Genomic DNA, 23,421 nt, shown 5'->3' on the forward strand with positions numbered 1-23,421 from the left:
TGCGGTGTAGAAAGGTAGAGTTGCAACTGTAGGCCACGGGGGATGGACTGAGAGTGCACTGCTTTATCTAGAACTATTGGAACTGAGATCAATTTGTTGCAGAGAGCAGTGAAGGACACTGAGTTCGGAAAACTGGGGTTGTCACTGTAACTTGATTACATACCTATTTCAGGATGTATTGCAGGGTGCTTAATTAGCAGATATTGCTGCATGCATTCATTGCTAGAGTTGACATGACAGGAATAGGAATCTCAGACTATGTACCCAGAGAGTAACTGACTCACCACTGTACCATTTAAATGTACCACAACTTTTGATGATGGTTTTGTACTTTTGCTATGACTGAAATAATAAAAATAACTTTAAAAAAATATATATGTGTTTGCATGTTTGTGTGTCGTCCAAGTGCATCTGGGTCACTTGCTAATCTTGGAAGAACTCCTTCAGAACCCAGAACACATCCCTCCTGTTCAAAAGATTTTACCAACATGCAGACTTCCATGTTCTGCAGATTGTGATATCAGCAAATCCTATAGTCTTACAACTTCATGAGATTCACCCCTGGTAACTAGACCTCAGCTCATCCTGTTAAAGGCCCCGTTTCTCATACAGCGTTCAGCTGGTGTTAAAAGGGTTTATTGCAAGATGGATAGTGTAAACCATTCAGACCACAGTAACTGCTAGCGGGAAAGGCTCTAGACCGCAAACTAAGAGCGCATTCATCCACCAGGCAAACTGGAGAGCCACCAGCCTTCATATCGAATCTCTCTATTAATGACATATGCATGGCTGCAACATGGTTATCAATCATACCTTTACAAACCACAACTGCGTGGATGTGTGTGGGAACAGGGAGGCATATGCAAGACAGTTTTTAAACACTTATGTAAACACACACACTTGAATCTATCCTCCCACAACTTTCGAATGCTGCTGCAAAATCTATGCAGAGCATCTGAATTCATCAAAGATTTGGGCTGCAAAAGGGAAAGGTAACTTATCCTGTAACGGAGTGAAGCAGCAGCTAGCACGTTAAACAAGCTCTAAGAGACAGAGGTCACCAAACAGGGGACAAAAATAATCTAAAGATAGTGATCACCCAGTAGGGTATTGTGGTCTTACACTCACAATAGAGGCATGGCTGGCACAGCTCACACCTGGTTGACACCCAAAAGAGAGGAAAAGAAAAGAGGGGGCCTGACAGATCTTTGACCCAACCACTAAATGGCAGAACATGTGAATTCAGTAAAGATTCACACTGTAAAACGAATAGTTTCTTACCTGTCGGTGTAGTTTTGCAGCTTGATGATCTTTCTGGATTCACTATGCTGTGCATTATTCCGCGGTCTTGTGGTTGGGTCCGGATTCGTAGTCTTTTCTTTTTTTCGTACCCAGGTGGGCGTTGACGTCCCACCTTTGGTGTATTTCCGGTGACGTCAGCTCGTTTCCCACGGAAGCTCCAACTCCTGGGCGCCATCTTCGGATTCTTTTTTCTCGTGTTCATTTTTGTTACCGAAGTTATGGCAATGTTCAACTAAAGTTTTCACCGCTTTAACCTTTAAGGCTTCTTTTCCAAGTATTGTCTTTGTTTCAACTACCTTGTCTCTCCAGCCTCATCTTTCTGGCGGAGGTGGGTGGGTTCGCTAGTGAATCCAGAAAGATCATAAAGCTGCAAAACTACACCGACTATTCGTTTTGCAGCGTGAATCTTTCTGGATTCACTATGCTGTCCATAGACTTTGTAGCGGTTTCTCATGTTTGTGGCGGCTGGGTGGAAGATGAGCGTTTGTTATTGAATATGTGTTGAAGCACCCTTTGTCAGACTTGTGCTTCCTTGTTCATCTGTATATCCACGCAGTAGTGCTTCGTGAACGTGTGCACTGAAGCCCATGTTGCCGCCAGGCATATGTCCTGAATTGGTGTGTTAGCTAGGAAAGCTATTGTAGCTCCTTTTTTCCTGGTAGAGTGGGCACGCATGTATGAGCTTCCACACACTGGGTCTTTATGGACCACTCTGGAAGTGTTGAATTTATGCCCTGACGAAGTTACGTACTGTAACGAAACGCGTTGGCTGTTTTATCTGGTATAATTACCGAAATAAAGAAGAGAACTGTTTGAATACTAACATTGCCTCCTTGATCCTTTTGAGTGCACCTCCTACCCTTCGTTTATAGCCTTCCTGGTAGCAATCACTTCACTGTGCAGAGTGAGCGAACTGCAGACACTAACGCTACAGGAACCCTACATACAGATACACAGCAATAGGGTGGTGATGAGAACGGACACACTTCATGCCAAAGATGGTGTCAAGGTTCCACCTGAATCAGACTATACAGATACAGAGTTTCTTCCAGAAATGCCCTGACGAAGTTACGTACTGTAACGAAACGCGTTGGTTGTTTTATCTGGCATAATTACAGAAATAAAGAAGAGAACTGTTTGAATACCAACATTGCCTCCTTGATCCTTTGAAGTGCGCCTCCTACCCTATAGTCTAGTGTTCGGATTTGTGCCTTAGGACAGCAGGCACTTGGTGTGCAGCACCACAATTGTAAATTTGAAAAATACTTCTGTTTTGGTTGTGCTTAACCTTGGTCAGGTTGTCCTGTTCTTCATGTTCTACCAGGAAGGCTGCTTTCATGGTTAGCATTTCTAGGGAGGCCTTGTGAATTGGTTCGAAAGGTTCCTTCATGAGTTCCGTTAGGACTAGGTTAAGGTTCCATGCCGGTGGTGGCACCCTCTTTGGCGGTGCGATCCTCTTTGCTCCTTCCAGGAATCTCTTAATGACCTGTGATGTGAAGAAACTCTTGCATGTTTCTCCTCTCGTGTAAGCGACTATCGCTGCCAAGTGGACCCTCAGCGAGGATGAGCTCAGATTTTTGTTGAGCTGGTGCGTGAGGTACTTTAGCACTGTTGAGTCCTTTTTCATCTTATTGTGTAGCTTTTCCCTCCTGCACCACAGTGTAATCTCTTCCATTTTGCTACGTAGCACTTCCGTGTGCTGGGCGTACGTGCCTCCTGAAGTACCCTTAGGGTGCTTTCTGGCAGTTTCAAATGCGCAAATTATGTCCTCAGGAGCCATGCTACGAGGCTCAGGCTCTCTGGCTCCGGATGCAGCACTTCTCAGTTTTGCATGGAGTGTAGGTCTTTTCTCCTCCCGAATCTGTGGGGTGCACTCTGTCATCTCCATGATCTGCGAGTACCATGTCTGCCTGGCCCACTGAGGTGCGACCAGTATCAGGGTCATGTTGCTCGCTCTGCACTTGCTGAGTACCTTGTGTATCAGTGGTATCGGGGGAAAAGCGTAAGCAAATGGCCTGGACCAGTCTATCCATAGGGCATTCCCCAGGGAGGCCTCCCCGGGCTGCCTGGATGCGAAGTTTTGGCATTTTGCATTCTGGCGTGTTGCAAACAGGTCTACCGACGGCGTCCCCCACCTGTCGAAGAGCCTTCTCGTCTCTTGTGCATGGAGTTCCCACTCGTGGGATGCCGATGTCTTTCTGCTGAGCCAGTCTGCTTCTACATTGTCCTTTCCTGGTAGATGTATGGCTCGCAGGTCTATCTTGAGTGGGATGGCCCATCTCCATATCTCCTGAGCTAGTTTCGAAAGCGGGGCCGATTGTGTCCCCCCCCCCCCCTGCTTGTTGATGTAAAACATCGCTGTTGTGTTGTCTGTCTGGATCAACACGCTCTGGTTGTACAGTTATGTTTGGAAGGCCTTTATGGCTAGGTAAACGGTCTTCAACTCCAGGTAATGGATGTGTCTGACCGCATCTGCTGGTGTCCACAGGCCTCTTACTTTGAGTTTCTCCATGTGAGCGCCCCATCCCCTCTGGGACGTGTCTGTGGTAATGGTCACTGTTGGCGTTGGTTGCGTCAGAGGCTTCCCCCTCGTTATGTTCTCTATGTTACACCATGCCATCTTTCTGCACTGCGTGCGTTACAACCACTAGAACCTCCCAACAACCTGTAGCTTGTGACCATTGCTCCTGTAGCCATTCCTGTAAAGGTCTCATGTGGAGCCGTACATTTGGCACAAGGTGTATGCATGATGCCATCATGCCCATGATTTTGCTCGCTGTCCCCACTGTCCGAGCTTGCCCCTTCTGGTAGAGCTGAGTCTCACTCAAGAGCGCTATCGTTCTCTTCTCGCTGGGGAACACCTTGTTCTGTAAGGTGTCGATCTGTGCTCCCAGGAAGATTTTTATTTGTTCTGGTTCCAAGGAGGATTTTCCCCAGTGGATGGAGAATCCTAGGTTCATCAGTGTGCTGGTCACTCTCTGAGCGTGCTGCTTGCACGTTTTGTACGAGCTTGCTTTGATCAGCCAGTCGTCCAGGTAAGGGTACACGTGTATCCCTTGCCTTCGTAGGTGTGCTGCGACTGTTGCGAGGCACTTTGTGAAGACCCTTGGTGCCGATTTGAGCCCGAACGCCAGGGTTGTGAACTGGTAGTGGTCTTCTCAGATGATGAATCTGAGGAGGTGCTTGTGGCCCCTGTTCATTGGGATGTGCAGGTAGGCATCTTTTAGGTCTATGGTGACCATAAAGTCCCCGCCTTGCAATTGAGGGTGTACCTCTTGTAGGGAGGTCATCTTGAACCTTTGCGTTCTTACGAACTGGTTTAAGAACCTTAGGTCCAGGATCGGTCTCAGTTTCGTCCACCTTTGGTACCAGGAAGTATGTGGAGTATACCCCCTTGTTCCTTTCCCTGTAAGGTACTGGTTCTATGGCTTGTTTCTGCAGGAGCTCCTTCGCTTCCTCTCGAAGGAGCTCTAGGTCTTTCCTTGCTAGTGGCCTTCTTGGTTTCCTGTCCATTGGCTGTCCCTCCAACTCTATGCAGTACCCCGTACTGTATGATGTTGAGTACCCATTTGTCTGATGTTATACTCTTCCACTCCCTGAAGAAGTGTTTCAGCTTTCCTCCCACTGGTCTTACATGTGCGGAGGTGTCTAGTTCGAAAAACTCCTGTCCGATGTGTTTGTGCTCCACCCTTGGAGTTTTTGCTCGGGTGGGCACATGGAGTTTTATTGAGTCACTTAGAGGCGGGTTGCCGTCCCCCTCTCTTATTCTGTCCACGTCCATTTGCTCTCCCGCGAAAGGACTGGCCTCTTGGTTGGTACTGCCAAGACTGTTTTTGCTGCCCCTGCTGTGTCTGGGCGTCTGCTTGGTGGGCTTGCTGGAACACCTGGTGTGATGTCCCTTGCTGGTTTCCTCCCCTCCAATTAGGTCTTTGTGACGGGGTGCCCCTTTTAGTACCTCTAAACTGCAATGCCCCCATGGACCTTGCAGTCTCGTTATCCTTTTTCAGTTGGCTGAGTTTCTCGTCAACTGGGGCCCCGAACAGCGTTTCTCCATTTAACGGTGTGTTGAGGATGCTGTGTTGTACTTCCGGCTTGAAGCCCAAATCCTGAGCCAGGCCTGTCTTCTCTCCGTGATGCCCATAATCATGAGCCTGCTGGAGATGTCTGCTCCATCCAGGGCAGTCTTGAGGCAAGAATTGGCTACATTCTTCCCCTCTTCGACAAGGTTTTCAGCTCTTTGCTTGAATTCCTGTGGCATGTTCTTTATTAACTGGCCCAGGATCTGGTATTGGTGCCTGTTGAGCAGTGCATTGGAATTTGCCATGCACCAGTGCAATGCGGCATTCAGTTAAATTCCTCTTGCTTTCTTTGTCTGGAGGTGGCCCAGAAGCGGTAGGCACATTGGCCCTCTTTCTTACCGTGGCTGCGATGATTGAGTCTGCTGAGACAGATCCCTGAATGTAGGGTGGGTCCTTGGAGGAATGTTTATACTTTTTCTCCGTCCTGGGAGTGACTGCTTTGCATGTGGCTGGTTCCTTGAAAGCCTTTTTTCCCTGTGCCATGACACTGTTGAGCATGGGCAGGAACTCTGGGAACTTTGTGTAGGGAGCAGTGTCTCGAGAAGGAAGTCTGCTTTCTGCTTTTCTTAGTCGAGTTTTACCTTGAAAACTGCAGCTGCATTCCTGATGACTGTTGTAGACTCCTATGTCATCTGGCGGCGAGGGCCTCGAGGGACACGTGTCGACGGCTTCCTCTGGACCTTCAGTGTTGACGCCCTGCCAGTCTACTTCCTGAGTCTCCGAGGATGCAGACCCGAGGAGTGTCCTGCGGTAGTCGTCTACTTCATCCTCGTAGTAGGAGGCCTCCTCCTCCTCTTGGTTGTCGAAGGTCTCGACGCCCACCGAATGTCCTTCGACGTCGTAGTCCTCCTCCTCCGTTTCTTCGACCATCTGTACCCTAGGTTTCGTCGGGATTGTGTATTCCTTCATCCTGGCGTTGAAATCTTTTTTCCGCTGCAGGAGGTTTCCATCTCGGCCTCGAGGCGTCTTTTCTTTTTCTCCATTTTGTCAGTCTGGTCTGCGTCAAATGGATCGGCCGCTCTTTTCGGCGCAGAGCCGACTTTCGTCGTCGAAGGTTTCGGAAATACACCAAAGGTGGGACGTCGACGCCCACCTGGGCTACGAAAAAAATTAAAAAAAAATAAAGAAAAGACTACGAATCCGGACCCAACCACAAGACCGCAGAATAATGCACAGCATAGTGAATCCAGAAAGATTCATGCTGCAAAACTGGTATTCTATGACATAACTTTTCCTAGTCTTCAGTAATTGTTATAGTCATTGAACAGAATGGAAATAGCATCCCTTTCCAAGTAAGGCGGGGGAGCGATAAGGAATGGAATCAAATAAAATAGTTAGAGTGAACACCGGTTTAAATCGCAAATAAGACTGTTCTACATTTTCACCTGCCCTGAAGCCAAGATTATCAAACAAGAGCTCGACAATTCATTCGGCGTTAAACTACATCACGCAATACAAAATATTTTACAGCTAATGGCTCTGCATGGATTCGGTCTTAAGCCTTTACAAAAGAAATTACGCTGGTACACTCCCACCCAGAGTCTCCGCTCTTCCTTTGCCTCTCTGGCGAAGGTCTCTAGATTTAACAAGGTCAGACGGAGGTAGAGCTTTCAGTACTGCTGCCACCAGGAATTAGGCAATGTAGCACCCTGTCTATGTTTAGGAAAAGGATTAAAACGTGGTTGTTCCCCAGAACTTGACCTTGCTGTCTTTGAGTACAGTTCAATTTTGCTTCTGTCCTCCTCGTTTTATGATGATCAGTGTTGACGTACTATAGCACCAGGGTACCCTTAGGGTGTTCGCTACGCTCTCCAAATATTATTTAGAATACAATAATGGGCTGATTATTAAACTAATAAAACTATCAATTTCTACTGATTTTGAATCTCAAGGAAGAAAATAAGTTACTTACCTGTAAAACTGTGGCTATCCAGTATTAGTATCTTTCATAGATTCACATGCTTGAATCAATCCCCGTAGTTGAGATGGGACTCCCATCTAGAAGACAGGGAACGATTAAAGCACATGAACTACGAAAGATACCCCAATACTGGAAAATCATGTTTTCTGTAGAATCTCGTTTACAAGATCTGTATAAACATTTTTTCATATTAGTCTTAAATTATTTTTTAAAGGACTGGTGCATTAAGTTGCCACAGAGGCTGACATTCGTTCTGGCAAGTATTCTTGTAGTAAACAGTATTGGAAGTCCTAACAATGGTTTAAAGACGGGTCATACAATGCAGTGCTTCTGCCTTCAATACACAGGTCGCTAAAACCCTGATAAAGTTTCAGCACAGAGAAGGTTACATAGGCTTTGGTGATGAGCAACCGAAAAAGTATATAGAGCAGAGCAAAAGCAGTGTTATATTGCCCGAATAACACGCATAAGGTTGAAAAAAGAAGCCAAGAAAAAAAAGTGCTAAAATGACAGCAATTTCACTTCATGTATTTCTGGAGAAAAGCTAGGATTTTAAGTAATAATCCATACCTATGACCCTGTAGACTAGGGCGTTTGCCGATTATCCATAGGTTTTTCTGTATATAAAATAGCCCCCTGAACACAAAGGCAAACAAATCTTGCCACTATCTGAGCAGAGAGAAACACGTTGCTAGTGACTGCCGAAAGCCCCAGAGCTCCTATTGTAAAATGCTCAAGAATTAAAATACCCCCCTGAACACAAAGGCAAACAAATCTAGGCACTATCAGAGCAGAGAGAAACACGTTGCTAGTGACTGCCGAAAGCCCCAGAGCGCCTATAGTAAAATGCTCAAGACTCAATAAAACCAGAAAATACATTTTAACAACTATCTCTTCCTTAAAAAAAAAAAAGTACCACTCTTAATTTAGGAAGTTTGGCAATCCAAAATAAGATTAAAGATATGTCTGCACAATGAGACTGGTCTCAGAGGAGCTTACACTCTGATAGTTCCAGAGAAAGAAAGTTTGTGCCGTCATGGCATTCTGTCGCAGTTCCAGAAAGAATTTTCAGTCAATTTCGATATACACCTGGGGGTGAGGGGGAACAAGGTCACTGACATTTATTTTAAAAGTTTTATATAGCGATGGCTAGACCCGGAGGAATCAAGAGCGCTTTGCATGAGTATCAGACCATAAATTGCAAGTTACATCGTTACAAAAGTTTACACAGTTATTAGAGTCTGGCAGCATAGTGACAAGTAAGGTCGAGACTTATGTCAAAAACAGCAGAGGAAGATACCCGTTTACCCAGGTTTCAAAGGTGTTCAAAACTAAAGTCACTTATCACATCACAACCCCTTTATGAAAGAAAACATTTTTTTTTCGAAGCCAAGGAGTAATAGAAGCTTCAGGGCAACTGTCCAAACAATCTGTTTCACAGAAGGGTGCGCAAATAAAAAGACTCCACATATAATAGGGTATTAACTAGCAAAGGCACTTACGGACAAGGTCTTATGTCTGATGGCTGGTCTAAATGTAGATCCGTTTCCATTTGGGTCTGCACCTGCAAGCACAGGAGAAAGTAGAAAATAGTTATCATCTAGCATATAGAAGATGTATTTTTATCCACTCTGTGTAGCCACAGGTATTTCACGGAGCTATAATAAGAACCGGCTCGCCCAAGACAAATTAACATTACTTAGATGGCCCTTATACAGAGTTATTGTAACAAGTCTAAGTCCTTGCGTCAGCGGACAAAGAATCCTGCTGTTTTTGTGTGGACACCCATGCTTCTGCCTAGCATTCCATTTAGTGATTAAAGCAGTGGCTGCAGTCTTGTTCCCTTGGAACTAGATATTAAGCGGAGGACAATCTGGTAGGAATTTTCAACTCAATATGTTTTCCTTTGGTCCTACACCCAAAGGCCATTAACTATTCCTTTGTGGCTTAGGCTGCCTTTATTTTAACAAATAAAAAAAGACCAATCCAGTTCAACCAACTAATACTGCTTTATAAAAACAATGTGTGTACCACACGAAGAGGTGTGCAAGGAAAGAGTGGCTAAGATTGAACCAGGATATCACACAGGGTTTGTTTGTAGGTACACCCACCCTGTCTCAGCTGAGAAGGATAGAAACAGCTTGGGAGGCCGGGTGTCACATGTAAACCAAGTGTGAGGCCCTGCAGGCCCTATCCCTAGCAGTTGGAGTAGGAATTTATTATACTGCACAAAACTGTCAACATAGGAAGAGTCCTTGCCATACTTATTTTTTCTGTTCATTGTAACTTGAACAGGAGAAGGGAAAAATAATATTATGCACTCTCTATGGTGGACTGTGTCAGAAAGGCACAAAAGGATCATGCTCCCAGCTGCACGCAATACAAAAAGGGGGGCAAGGCTCAAGCTTCAATGCCAATGCTTAACAGCTCACTGGAGACTGGCCAGATCTATGCAAACACTCCCTGGCTTTAAGGGGGAGGGGATTACCTGTAGCGGTAGGGGCTCCAACAAAGAAAATGAGCAGGCTAGCCGGGAGATCAGAAATGCAACCCCTAGTTTTTATCTTGTTCAGAGCTGCCCACAAAATTACCAGTGACGATTCAATGCACACATGGCACACCGCTGCAGCAAAATGCCAAGAGCCCATAGAACGAAGGAGCTGGAGCACAAAATGAAGATCTGAAGTTTCACCATGGTCTTGAGAGGTGCAATCGAACAAAGAAACCAGATGTCATTTCTGAAGGGATGGCAGTTATGTAGATTATGCTGAAGTTCGGTCTTAATTTTAAGAGACAAGAGCATAATGGCTGAAGGATAGCAAACAGGCCATTTGCATCTATCAATCTTTCTTTCTAGTAGATCGGAGGACGGCTCGATGGAAAATGGATGCACACACCAAAATGCAAGAGAGAAGTTTATTCATAGCCAAACACAGATGTTTCCTCAGATGGCTGTGGAGAAACGGTTAGATGACAGTTCGCCTATGCTTTCCAAGGCAAAAAGCAGGGTGGCAGAAAGCAAGCCAACAAACCAAAGAAGTCATTGCACCACACTTCGATGCAGCTAAAATTGAAGACTTTCTATACATGTGGTTTCAGCCCCAGCTGCTCAGCAGCATGACGATTTCCCTTTTCCCCTCACACCAGGTTAGACATCCCAAACGCTCTTTGCAGCAGAGACTACGCTGGATCTGCTATGACCCTGATCTAGTCCCCAGTATTCCTGATCGATAGAAATAGTAACTGAATGTTAGAATGTCTAAGACATGGAGTGGTAGAGGGTCAATTCGCCGGAAGATGGGAAGAACCTAGTGAGAGAACGGACTTCAGGACAAAAATTGGGAGCATTGTGGTTCTACCCAGTTCTGGGAAAGGGAGTGAGGCCTACCTTTAGGGTTTGAATATTTAGGGGAATATGGATTACTACTTTCCCAAATTATTCTTGTTGGTGGGTCTCCTTGTGGGCTCAGGTGGTGTCTGTTGCTCTTCTGCCATCCCTCTGCTAGGTCAGCATGCCCTTTTATAAATAAATAAATTATCTGGTGGCTCACATTTGTCCCTTGGGTGGGCGCTCATGTCATTTGGGGGTTGTGGTGCCAGTTGGTGAGACTACTGGGAGCAGATTTCCATGGTGGCTACTCAGGGTCAGTTTCCTGAATGTGTCTATTATGGGAATGCAATTGGCTGATTGGCGAAAGAGGGGAGGGGGGGGGGGCAGCTAGGAGATATATGCCGGTGGTCAGACTTGGTGGTGCAGGTGTATGGGAAGCTGAGGGTCTGCCGGGACATGTACAGTGATAATTTATAGGGACAGGTGATGGCTGTCCTGTTGCAGGGAGGCAATGTCAGCCTAATTCATGGATTGCAAGAGTGAGGCTGGACGTACTACGCTTAAATTTGGTGGTTGAACATTGGAAAGTGAAGCATCAGAGGGCACGCGCACACACAGCAGTACAAGGCTGATGAGGTCTCAGATGCAGGGTCCATTGTAGCGACAGAGGCTGATCAGGGTCAGTTCTTCCCGCAGTCGAGTAGTTTCTGCCGATCAGTTTGCGATTCCTCTACTCCTCCTTTGGCACCAACCCTACGTGCTTTGGGTATGGGGACTCCATTGGTGCTGAAAGGGTGTTATGGATCCGATCAAGAGGCTACTCTCCAAAAGTGAGCCGTTTTTATTTATGGATTGACGAAGAAAATGGATGGATGGAAGCAGGCAGGGCTGTGAACATAGAGTAAGGAGCAGGTGGATTACAGCACAGATGACAAGAAGCCTTCTGTCTGACCATGCTCCGCAGTCGCCATGTCCCTCAGACTTTACACGCTTTTTTTGGTGGTAGACTTCTTAAGAGCTGTTTTTGAGGGCAGAAGGGATATCATGTTACAGGGAGTTTTTTTCACTTTTTTATTTTACAACTGGTGCGGCAAGCAGTCTTTATTGGTGAAACGTCTGGTAAGGTTCCTCCACCTACTCCTCCCAAAGCTGCTTGCTTTGATCCCCACACCACAACTTCACCTCGCACTGCATACAATAAAGCACAAACACTCAGGTGTGCTTGAGCACGAAGTCTTCTGGCATGATCGGCAATGCTGGGCCTCCCTGCGTTATCTGCTAAAACAGAAAACTGCCCTCACATTGGACGGAAATATTTTACTACTCTATTATTAATGAATATGATGAACCCATTTCTTTTTCTAAATACAAGAACTGCATGTATATTGGTGCTTATTTATTACCAAGTTGAGTTCCAAATCTCCCTCATTACCTAGAGCCTTGAGTGGAGCCAATCAATGCTCCCTTTCGCACCCCTACCTCTACAATCAACGCTGTGAAGTAGAGCATTGGTCTTGGGGTGGAGATATAATATGGAATACTGAGCCAAGGATTAACCAATACCAGAGTCCACGGGGTCCTGTGGAACAGGCTAAACCCTAGGCGTAGAGTCTCAGTTTGATAAGGAAGATGGGCTGTCCCAGCGACCTATCAATAGTACCATGATTTTAAAGAGGATATCAGACTACACACGAAGAGATCTAGTGAGTCACATGAATTCAAACTTAAAAAACTGAACACTTATGGAGAGGTTAATTTAAGTGACAAACTAAAGAATGCTCTGAAGAAGAAAAAAAAAGTCAAATTTAAAGAGCTGACACTACTTCTGGTGCGGTAAAATTATCAAAACATGGTGCGGTAAAATTATCAAAACATGCCTAACACCAATTTGCAAAACAAGTTGAATAAAATGCAGTGCAGACATACCTCTAGGCCCCTTCTGGAAAGGAAAGTTGCTTGACGATTTTCCCTCTGTTCTTCCAATTTATACCCATTATAAGACATAGTGGATCCACTGTATGACATAGCAGATGATAAATTGTCCCTTTAAACGAAAAACATTAGAATACATTTAAAAAAAAATGCAAACTATCAACCCAAAAGTAGGCTTTCAGAACATATAGACAGGACAATTAATTAAACAATGGACGCTGCAACAGACATTTCGTTGAGGGGCACTGAAATCTGAAGCGATCGAATCTCATGCTAACCAGATACTTTACTAGTTAAATACAAGTTGGAGAACTTTTATTTCCTAGGTATTATCATTAGGCCATCATTACAAACTGTTTAGGAAAATGGGTTAGCATTTCCCCACACCCCGAGTTGACGCTGCTGGGGTTACTTCCAACTCCAAATCTAGCTACTACAAGTTGGACCCTGAGGATCACTAAGAAATACAGAACTACAGGTGATGCAGCTATATTTCTGGGTACAAGGAATTCATCATTTTAGTCGAGACTTCACCCAGCTCCTTTCTGGGCAAAACTAAAACAGTTATAGTGTTACCGCAGATCTCATAATTTGATGTGGCTGGTAACTACTGCAGCACTTGCCCCCTCAAAGCAAATGGCCACTCGTAATGTAGGTCAAAGTATCACACAATGAAACTTGGGCCAATCAAGCACTTAAAGTTGAAGAATTAAAGAATTACTTTTGACTATGCAAGTTTAACATCTTCCTGACACTTACTATAGAAAACAATTGTGGGAGCACTACTAGTTAGAGAAACTGAATTTAATAGTATTGCCTCCAAAACAGACTACGCAATCCAAGGACGACTAAAGATGCAATACGTTAAGTAAACTGAAGACTTGAAGTGGGATGGTTTAATAGAAGAAAAAAAACTTTAAGACTCACAAATATTGATTGCGCCTAATTATAGCTGTGTGACTGAAAAAACACCTGAAAAAGCTTGAGAAGTGACAAAAATGAGCACTGAAAACTCATTAATCAATCAATGCAGACTGCAGCCTCCACTTTAACGGCACAAACTTTACTGGCAGAGAACTAATCCATTTCATTAAGAAAAGCCTGGTCTCCAGCAATCCAATCTGCACATTCCATTTTTACCCCCAGGTAAAAGTGCAGTACCTGAAGAGGTAGAGCCTCATAAGTTACAGCGTGACAGTCCAGACAACAGTTTTCGGTTAGGATAGCTTGAACAATCACATATGGCTTGCTGTTAGAAGGGGACACCTAACCAAGGACCTTCCACTTCACCATCACAGAATTAGTCTGATATTCACCGTCAACTTACTGTGCCCCAACTCACCTTTACTTTTATGGTTACAAATGGGGCAAAAATGACAGATTCAGCCATAGTCACATCTCTGCCAACTGGCTTTCTGAAGATATCCATGAGGTTGAGCCCACATCCCTTTAAATGATTATAAAGTAAGTACTTTTCAGGGCTCTCAGGACAACAGGGCGGCACAAGATGATTTAATTTCAATACAGCGATCATGGTAGCAAAGCAGAACAGAGCAGTTACAATGCAATAAGAGGCTTGGTCAGTACAAGGTTACAGTTTGGGATGAGCACAGGTTGGAGCACAGAGGCTCTCATTTAACCGCCATTTTATTCTACGATCATGGTAGAAACAAAGCACAAAGGTGGGGCAATTGCCTTATCCCTGCTGACAGTTTACCACAACAAAGTACAATTCAATAAATATGTTTGAGCACACTCTTAACTTGGAACATTCAAGACTGGAGTCCCAAATGTTTTTCACGAACTTTTAACTCTTCATTCCATTATTATGTAATAAAAACAGTAAACCCATTTTGTTCCTTTTTAAACAGAGGAACTTCTTCAGGGTTGATTTCACACAGATATTTAATACCATAACACATGTCTCCACTGTAGTTATCCTATGGCCCATCATCAGGTCTCCTCATGTGAATTAGAGGCATTAGGAGTCTATACATATAACATTAGAAAAAGTTGTCGAAGTCTTAGAACAGTCTGCTCAATTCCAGTGCAGATTTTGAATGGCATTTCCAAGCCCCAAAGTAGAATCTTGGCAAGATGCACATCGTAGCGAGACCACAATCACAGAACCTCACAAATCATGTACATTAAAATCAGCTCCACTTCATGCCTCATTTAATACTACTTTTCACATTCACAAGACCAGGGTCTCGAGAGCAACCCACCACAGACATAATCTCTCCAAGAGCAGTGAGAGCTATCAGTCAGTGTAGTTTTTTTTTAATTTATCAAATGGAGTAGACATCTAAGGGATTGAAAGAGCAGAGTTCCTTCAGGTGAAAATCCATCTACAGAGAATTTAAAAAAGATCTGATTTCACTTGAATCCAAAACATTATTCATGTCATGTATTGTTTACTATAAGCAAGAGTTCATTGGTCCCTGTTGCTCTTAACTTTCATAGAAGCTGCATTTTGATAAATTATATTTGTGTCAATGAGTTTGAACTCTACCAATCGTGCATTCCCTGAAGGAGATTAGGTTTAGATGCCTATACAATACTGCAACCCGTCCGACACCTCTGTAAGAGTAGAAAATCCAACATTTTGTCTTCAATATCAATTTGTGTACTTGATTTTCGTCTACAAATCCTGTACTAGATACCTATTTAGCTAGCAAAATGCACATCATTCAATGTTCTGTTTCCATGTGTGGATAAAAGTAAAATGCATCCGCTCAGCTTCCTTACTGTGCATGCTGCACATGGCTTTATGTAAGCCCAATACTGCAGAGTTTACTCCACTCCAGCTCCCAATCTATCCAGACTTGGTGCTGTCATTTTCAACCTGCTCAACATGAGGGGTCTCATTAATTATCTTCCTCTCCCTAGCTCACGCTCTCACGGGCAAAGGTTAATGACGGTGCCCAACTAGGAGTTCACATTCAACATTCTGTTCTGTGATAGTACAATAGGTTTTTTTACAATTAGTCAACATTAAGAACAATACATCTACACAACATACAATATTTAAATTGCACAACAGATGGGAGGGGGTAGGTAGAAGTGTTACATTACTTAGAGAGAAACATGAAAGGACACTACCACATGCCAATGATCTGAGCTGGTTGGGAATGAAATGTCTTTAACACAGAAGAAACAAAGAGTTGTGCTAGAGATACAATTTCAATGGAGACTCCACAAAATATAAAAACATCCGTTCTTGGTTACTGTAATCAGAAAATCCCTAACAGAACTCTTTGCTGGTTCAGAGCGTCTACTACAGATGTGGGATGAAGTGATGGGCCACAAATGAAATACAGCCAGAAGACAAAACACTGAAGACGATGGAAACATCAGGAGAAATGGTAACAACTAATCCTTCAAGATAACTCACATTAGCCAGAAAGGCTGAGACGAGCCAAAGAAATCCAATCTGTGTGGCTGCATGCTGTTTGGATAAAAGGGTATTTAGTTACCAAAAGCTGCCCTATACATGAATACAATGGCATAGGTATTGCAAAGAAATATGGCTTTTTAGATCTGAGACGGCAACACGCTTCATTAACCGCTTCTAGTATACCTGCCGACACTAGTGTTTAGTGGGTTAGAGAGTGCAGGACAGAAGCTGAGAGACTAGCTTTGTCTGCTTTCCCTTCCTTACAAACCCAATCACAGAAAATGCGCAGCCGGCTTAAATGGCTAAGCACAAAGCCGAAGTGGCCCAGGTACAGACTGCATGGTGGTCAGCAGGAGAGGACGACATCCTCCAACAGCCCATTAATGTTGGTGTTGCACCATCGTGTGCCTGCTCCTTGTATTGGAAGGGGCAAAGGTCACAGATCCGTACAAGTGCTTGCATGGAAGGGAACATGAATCTATTGTGCAGTAAAGCATTAAACAATGAAGTTACACTTTTAAATCACATTGTGAATTATCCTAATCAAAACTACGTAATTTATTGGTTAGCAAATTATTAAACGTTTTGCAGGTGTATTTTAGAAGACTGCAGAAGAGTGAACCGTATTAAAATAAATATAAAAATATAATAATCGCTGAAAAAAAGACAAGAGAATCCAGCAGCCCCCAAAAAACTACATTATAATTACTAACTGAATTTAAATAGCAAAATACCAACAAGCATTTGCAATGCAATAGGTCTCGCATTTGCGAGAGTTTAAGCTATTAGCATTACAAATGACATTGCCTTTTATTTGTTTTAAAAACCAAAACAAATAAAATACATTGTCATTTACAATGCGAATAGCTCAAACTCTCGTAAAAACGAGGCCTATTACATTGCAAATGCTTGTTTTACATCCTAGGATGAAAACTTTCAAATGGCGCCTCATTCTTTTCTTTAAGGAGTGAGCATTTTCTTTTTTATTAGGAGCTAAAAGGTATTTAAATGTGTGGCACGTTCTGGGTGAAGCGTGCAGCAGTTTGGGATTAACCCTTGCAGCACCCCCACCCAGGAATGACAGCAATGCAGGAATGTGTATATGGCGACAGCTCCAGATAGCAGGGATTTGCATGTGACCTCTCCTACGTACCCCACAGGTCGAGCAATTCACAAACGTTTTCGGACAGTATGACTATGAAATGTAAGGGGTTGCTAAAACCCTTCACCCCAACACACACTAACACCCACAATGAAAGGCCTACACCGAAGTGCAAGCAGGCGCTGCAAAGCCTAGTGCTGTGAAAAGCTGCGCCCCAGCATATAGACAAGGCCTCTCATCCAGGCTATCAATTACAATTTGGCATTCTTGAAAGACTGAATATGCAATAATTAATCATGCTGTTCTGCACACAATACAAAGTCATTATATAAATATACATTTTGTTTCTACCGGCTTACAAAGTTAGGCAAGGTTGACGTCAGGAACAGAGTCAGCACAAGTTACGGGAATACAGGGTTTAAGTAACAGCTTTGATGCAGTCTGGAAGAGGGACAGTGACGCCCATATTAAGGCAGCGTGATACCTAATCGATGCCCAATCAAAGAGCCCTTGGGACAGCGAGTCTACAGCGTGTATTGCTCACGCTGCCTGTATGCACCAGTAGGCTCTCCGATTGATTGACAAGGTCCACCAATCACAATGCTGATTTGCAATTAGAGAGCCGTCTAGTGCATGCAGGCAGCGTGAGCAAGATACGCCATAGACTAGCTGTCCCAAGTGCGTGTCGAAAAAAGCCACAGGGCGGTAACAAAAACTGCTGCACACCAATGACAAGGCAGAGCTTTTGACGTTGCCCAATAGAAAGCATGGGCGGGAGCAAAAGTCCTTCTCTTAAAATCCCTCTACCCCAATAAATCTCGCTACGCAAGCAGAGCATGCGCGCTGCAACGCTAGGCGAGACCTCAAAAGGAATGAATGGGCACTGAAGAGCAGCCAGGGAAGCGGGCATGTTTAAAGAAGGGATCTTCGCAGAAAATCAAATCCTTTAAAATATTTTACTGCAAAAAACTATCCCAAGAGTCTCAAGAACACATTAAGCCATTACAGAATTAGCCTGCACCAAGAAAAGATATTTTTTTGGAACTAGATATGAAGAAATGGCCAAAGCTGTGTCCGGGGGACGTGTAGGAAAAGCATGCCAGCATCTGGAAAAGTGTCCAGTCTGCAGACTTAACCCAGATACTCACACCAGTCCAAGGGCTTGAAGTTGGCCTTCTTCAATTACATTTCCTATCAGACCAGAAGGAAAAAACCTCAAAAAGCTTTGACAGAACTTCAAAAAAAGTTAGTCAAAAAGAAACTAAAGGCAGCTCTTCCCGGATCTGCACTAACTGACACGGAAAGAAAAGAACTGACGTCAGCGCGCTGGGGTGGCACCTATGTGGGCATATCACTTCGGGAGTGGATGACGATGCCACGTGGAACCGAATGAGCCCAACTACCAGTGCACATGGCTACTGCTCAAGAAAAATATCCCAGTCTGATAATTGGACAAAATTCAAAAGGTAAGGAATATGGGTCTAGAAGTCTATCAGATACTAATTAACCTAAAGCGATCGGTTCTTTTGAAATAATCCAAAATCTAGATGAAAAAGCACAACTCTCAAAATCAATTTTAAGGTCTCATATAGGAAGTGTATTCACTAGGGTCTTGATCTCTGACACAGGCATACATGATCAGATTCAGTCAAAGTTTAAATGTGGTCTCTGAGTTGCTGGTATTCATGTAGAAGCAAAGTAAGGTATTTGCGTGAGTTATCTAGTTTGGTATTTATGCCAGTTTCTTTTAAGACATTAACCCAGGTGGAAATCCGAGAAACATTTAGTTTTTTTGATAGAGGAGAAATTCTGCCTTGAGAGAATTCAATTTTAGGTGCTTCTGCACTATCTATACCTATAAGCAGTTCCATGGACCCTACTGGATTTGTTGACTAAGATTAGATTTTAGAAAAATGTGGGCATCCCCAGAATACCGTTGAAAAATATTTCTAAGTCTCCAAGTGGTTTAACATACAGCATTGGTGATAAAGAGACACATGATCTAGGCCCTGTCTATTTAGCTAATAAATGTGTTCCATATGTTCCCACACGCAGCCTTAGGTCAAGTGAGCAGCTGCTGCTAAGGGTACCTAAGGTTAGCAGGACCAGACTGGGTGGCAAGGCTCGGTCAGTGGTAGGTCCTATTTTGTGGAATAGCCTTCCTCTCCAACTAAGACAGTGTCACGACCATTCGGTTTTCAGAAAACAATTGAAAACCTTTTTGTTTCAGGTTTAACCAGTTAAGTCAAGTGGCACTCAAAGATCTGCCACTTTGTGAGTTTTTGGTCCTGTACTGTTGTATCGTCCTGGTTCTTGCTTCTGCTGTCTCTCAGCGCGGAGATACTCCTTCGGGAGTTTATTCAAGCGCTTTACAAACCCGCATATAAATAAATAAAAGGGGCACAGATAGTAATAGAACAAATAGGAATAGTAGTAACGGATAGTAAAAGGCTGTTCCAATATTCACTAGTTGTGTGTTCAGGGAAGCAGGCGCTGAACCATTCATGGGTACCCATTTTGCTTTGTATTGTCTTGATGTGGGTTTCATATGTCAAATGCTTCAATAATAGCTTAAAGAAGGAGTATTGAAAGGAGACCATCAAAATATTGGAGCAAGCCATCTACAAGTGTAGCAGATCCTGTACAGTGGCCAGGCCTGGTGTTATCGGATGTGTATTCTAAGTAAGTTATCTTCTGGCATGTGTTTATTCAGCTGAGAAGACATACATTTGTAGGAAAACTTCAGACAAAGAAAGGAGACTGAGGTTATGATTAAAGCCACCAAATTGGTCTCAGACAAAAAAAAACACAACAATGGTCAAGCAATAGTTAAGTTTTCCAGGTAGCATGAGGAATACGATATTGCATGCAGTCAAGAAGAGAAGCAATATTTGGGATAAGGGTCAATAATTAAATTCCAACACGTATAACCGCAGTTAAAAACAAGGAGAAATTAGTAAATACTAAACCTCTTGGCTTATGAAGGAAAAACATTTAGATTATTTCAAGTGGTATCAATAGGAAAAAGAAACCCTCCACAATAAAAACTGACAAAAGGGTGCTAAAATCCGTTGCTCAAATGAACTATATGGTTTAGACAAAAACAAAATAAAACTCTGAAAATTCCTGCTTGCAAATTCTTTTTCCAAAAAGTCTGGCCATACTTTACTATATAGACCAGGTATTACTTTTACAGCAAGCAGCTCTTACCAAGACTTTGGAAAATTAGCTTCCCAAACACTGTTATAGACAAGAACTAAAAAGACTGTTCATTCAAGGACAAGCTCCTAACAGTGTGTATAGACCATCTATAAAGATCTTCTCCAGAGCTTTTAAAGGCACTGCGGAGTAACCTATTAGGTCCTATGCTCAATCGAAGCATTTCAGTAACGATAAATGGTTGGGGCTGCAAAAAAACCTTTTGTTCTGTATGTACATAATGATATTTATATACTGTAAACCTACCTGTGAAGCAACGGAGTTCTGAACATTATGTGTGAGGTTGGGAGATTCCACGATAGTGCACGTCAAGTGAGGATTACACAAATACATTCACACGCCCATTACATTTTTAGGCATAAGGAGATTAAGCAATTTGCCCAGAATCACACATTAAGTATAGTGCAGGGGCCAAGATCCCTAGATATTAAAGGCGGTAGTCCAAGACACTAGGCCAAATCTTCTCAAAAGTTCTCTAGCATTTTGTGGCAAAAAACATGAACATCCCATTTTAGCATGCATTGTAAGGATAATACACTACCAGCTTTTATTTCGAAATTTTAAATACTTTATGATTATTAGTTGGACTTTTTTCAGATGTAAAATAATTTAAAATTTCTAACTCATTTAGACAGGTAAACCGTTTGTAGGGAAAAAATATATTGTCACTTTTACTTTTGCCAACACATGAAAATGTACTTTTTGAAACCGTATTAAAACTATTTTCTACCAAAAAACACAGGATGGTGAGACATTGTTTTTCCAACCACTGGCCTAGGGGAAAAAATGATGACAGTCACACTTTTTGAAATATGAAAAGGCCCTTGCTGGACTCAAGTGTGCAATCTATAAAAATTACTCAAATATACAAGCATTCGTAAAGCCAATAGGTCTGTATTGAATCTGCTAATGCATGCACACAGTATGTGTGCATGCCACTTTCCATGTGTTAGCACATTAAAGTCAACCATATTGGCTTTGCCAGTGCTTGTTGATTTTGGAAAATCACAAGTCAACTTCTCCTCTGATCAAAAATAACCAATCATCTTGGACTCGGAATGGTTAGACAGGACCAGACCACAAAGCAGAATGTGTGATGGTGCTTTAGCAACTTGTGTTAAGGAGCTCCAAACCACACCATTATTCATTTGATTTTAAAGAAGAGGACTGTTCTCTTCAAATAGAAATAGAATATGATTTAAAGATAATCCTCATGGCGATGCAGAATGTATAGCTGATTACTTTTTATGCAGATGTCATGAGGGAGAGCGTTGGATTTAGAAGACACAGGTGTCTTTGTACAGGAGCAGCTGCCACAAAATCCAACCCAACTTCAAACCAAATTGCTCTGGGTAAAGGGCCGGTAGTCTATCACAAAGAAATATACTGTCTAATTATTACAAACTTTGAAATCTGGATTTCAATTTGCACATTCTTAAACTTTCAGGTGATTCGTACTTCATGAAATTCTAGACTTTGCATGGTTATGGTCCTCAGTTAAGCTCTCACCTTGTGTGACCACTCAACTTTGAACTTTCAATAGCTACTTCTAACCCATTCAGTGTTTTGCTAATTTAAAACACTAGTCAAGCTTCTGTCCCTGTACAACTATAGATGCCTTGGTCAAACACACCCCACAGGCAATAAGATGTTCAACTTATATTGTGCCACATATTTGATCATCCACTATGACGTCCTTTGCCATGGACTAGTTACTATTTCCTATTTTACAGGTCTTTATCTTTCAGTCTCCAACTTGTAATGTACTGTTCTTTCCCCGTTCCGGTCTCTTTTAGTTGAAACATCCAAAAATCTAAAGTGTGACTGGAGACAAATAATCTCCAACAAAAGACAACTCAATTGGAAGATCCCATTAGCTCTACTACTTCCGGGGACAAATAATATACAAGAAAGGATGATAGATTCATTTCTCTTCAATCTGCATAGAGTATTTTATATATGCAAGCTACTCCAATATCTTTGTCTATTTCATGCCAAGAAAGCTTTCACTGCAATAGATATCTGGTGCTTTTCTGCTGTTAGTACACCCCCTCACATTCAGACAGAGTAATTATGTTACTGCTTTCCAATAATATGGCTTGCCCATTCTTATAATGTTTGTGTGCAACTGTTTGGCACCATATGATGTTCTGCCCATTCATATATAAGAAAGCATTCCTTTTCCCACTTCAAAGGTACTCAAAGGCCATTGTGACTGAATGCAGAAATAAAAGGGAAACTAGCACTTATAAAGAATAGAAAATAGAATTTGAAGAGACTGTTTTAGTTTGGCAATGGATTCCACAGTAGAGATTTTCTATCTTTGATATGGGGGACTACTATTAGACTTACAACCCAGTCAGACATTAACACATTACTTTGCTGGTATGAGCAGTATACTATTTTTCCTTTCCTATTTTGATGAGGATTTGTGCAGGATAGCCAAGTGCGTCTGGGCAGGTGCTGAAAAATCAAACCCAAAGCCTATTAACCCCTTGCACATGAGTTTACTTCCCGAGCTGTGTGGGAGAAATAAACGGCGGGCGGGATTCGGACGGCTCCTGGCCGTCGGGCGCACACGCTAACCGTGGCGCATGATGGCCGGGAGCAGTCATGAGCATGGAAGTGGTTAATACACTACATAAAAGGAAACCGATGCATATTCACAAACATTTGGGTGCTACCGACCTTGAATAATGCTAGAAATAGTTGACAATTCTGGAAAGTGATTTTTTTTAAAATCAGGGCTTCACACTAAACAATTTACAAGGAGGCCTTAGACCCAGTACCACACTAGTTATAAAACTGGGAACCTATTATTTGTGGTGCAACTGTCAGAAGAAAAAAAGACCTAATTTCCCAATAGTGAATGAATTCACAAACAATACATGGTCAGCGAGCAATTTCATACACACTCAGTGATAGCACTGAATGCTTATAAAAACAAAATATTTTACACACATCTGCAGGACCTGCAGTAGGCACACCACAGAGGTACTCTGCTGCCTGCCACACTACAAAAGGGGCGACTGAGGATTCTGAATTTTAAAAATGTATACATGTGAAGCATGGGTTGTGATTCAACAACACAAATAGCTGAACTGAACGCATTGCTTCAGTCTCTACAGAATACCAATG

General features: G+C 42.9%; 1 protein-coding gene across 2 annotated transcripts in view; it reads right to left on the reverse strand.

Annotated features, from left to right (window-relative positions):
* The window catches only part of FYTTD1 (forty-two-three domain containing 1), a 129,862-nt gene that overhangs the window by 36,963 nt on the left and 69,478 nt on the right, over positions 1-23,421 (reverse strand). Inside the window, exons 5-7 of one of the 2 annotated variants that reach the window (XM_086944593.1) lie at positions 15,960-16,013; positions 12,560-12,677; positions 8,805-8,866 (exon numbers count right to left, since the gene is read on the reverse strand). In XM_086944593.1, the coding sequence (XP_086800719.1) occupies positions 8,805-8,866; positions 12,560-12,677; positions 15,960-16,013 (234 nt within the window). The remainder of the gene's footprint in view (positions 1-8,804; positions 8,867-12,559; positions 12,678-15,959; positions 16,014-23,421) is intronic. The other variant, XM_086944594.1, reaches the window with a different exon arrangement.

This window comes from Lissotriton vulgaris, chromosome 11 (genome assembly GCF_964263255.1).
Source record: "Lissotriton vulgaris chromosome 11, aLisVul1.2, whole genome shotgun sequence".
Lineage (NCBI taxonomy): Eukaryota > Metazoa > Chordata > Amphibia > Caudata > Salamandridae > Lissotriton > Lissotriton vulgaris.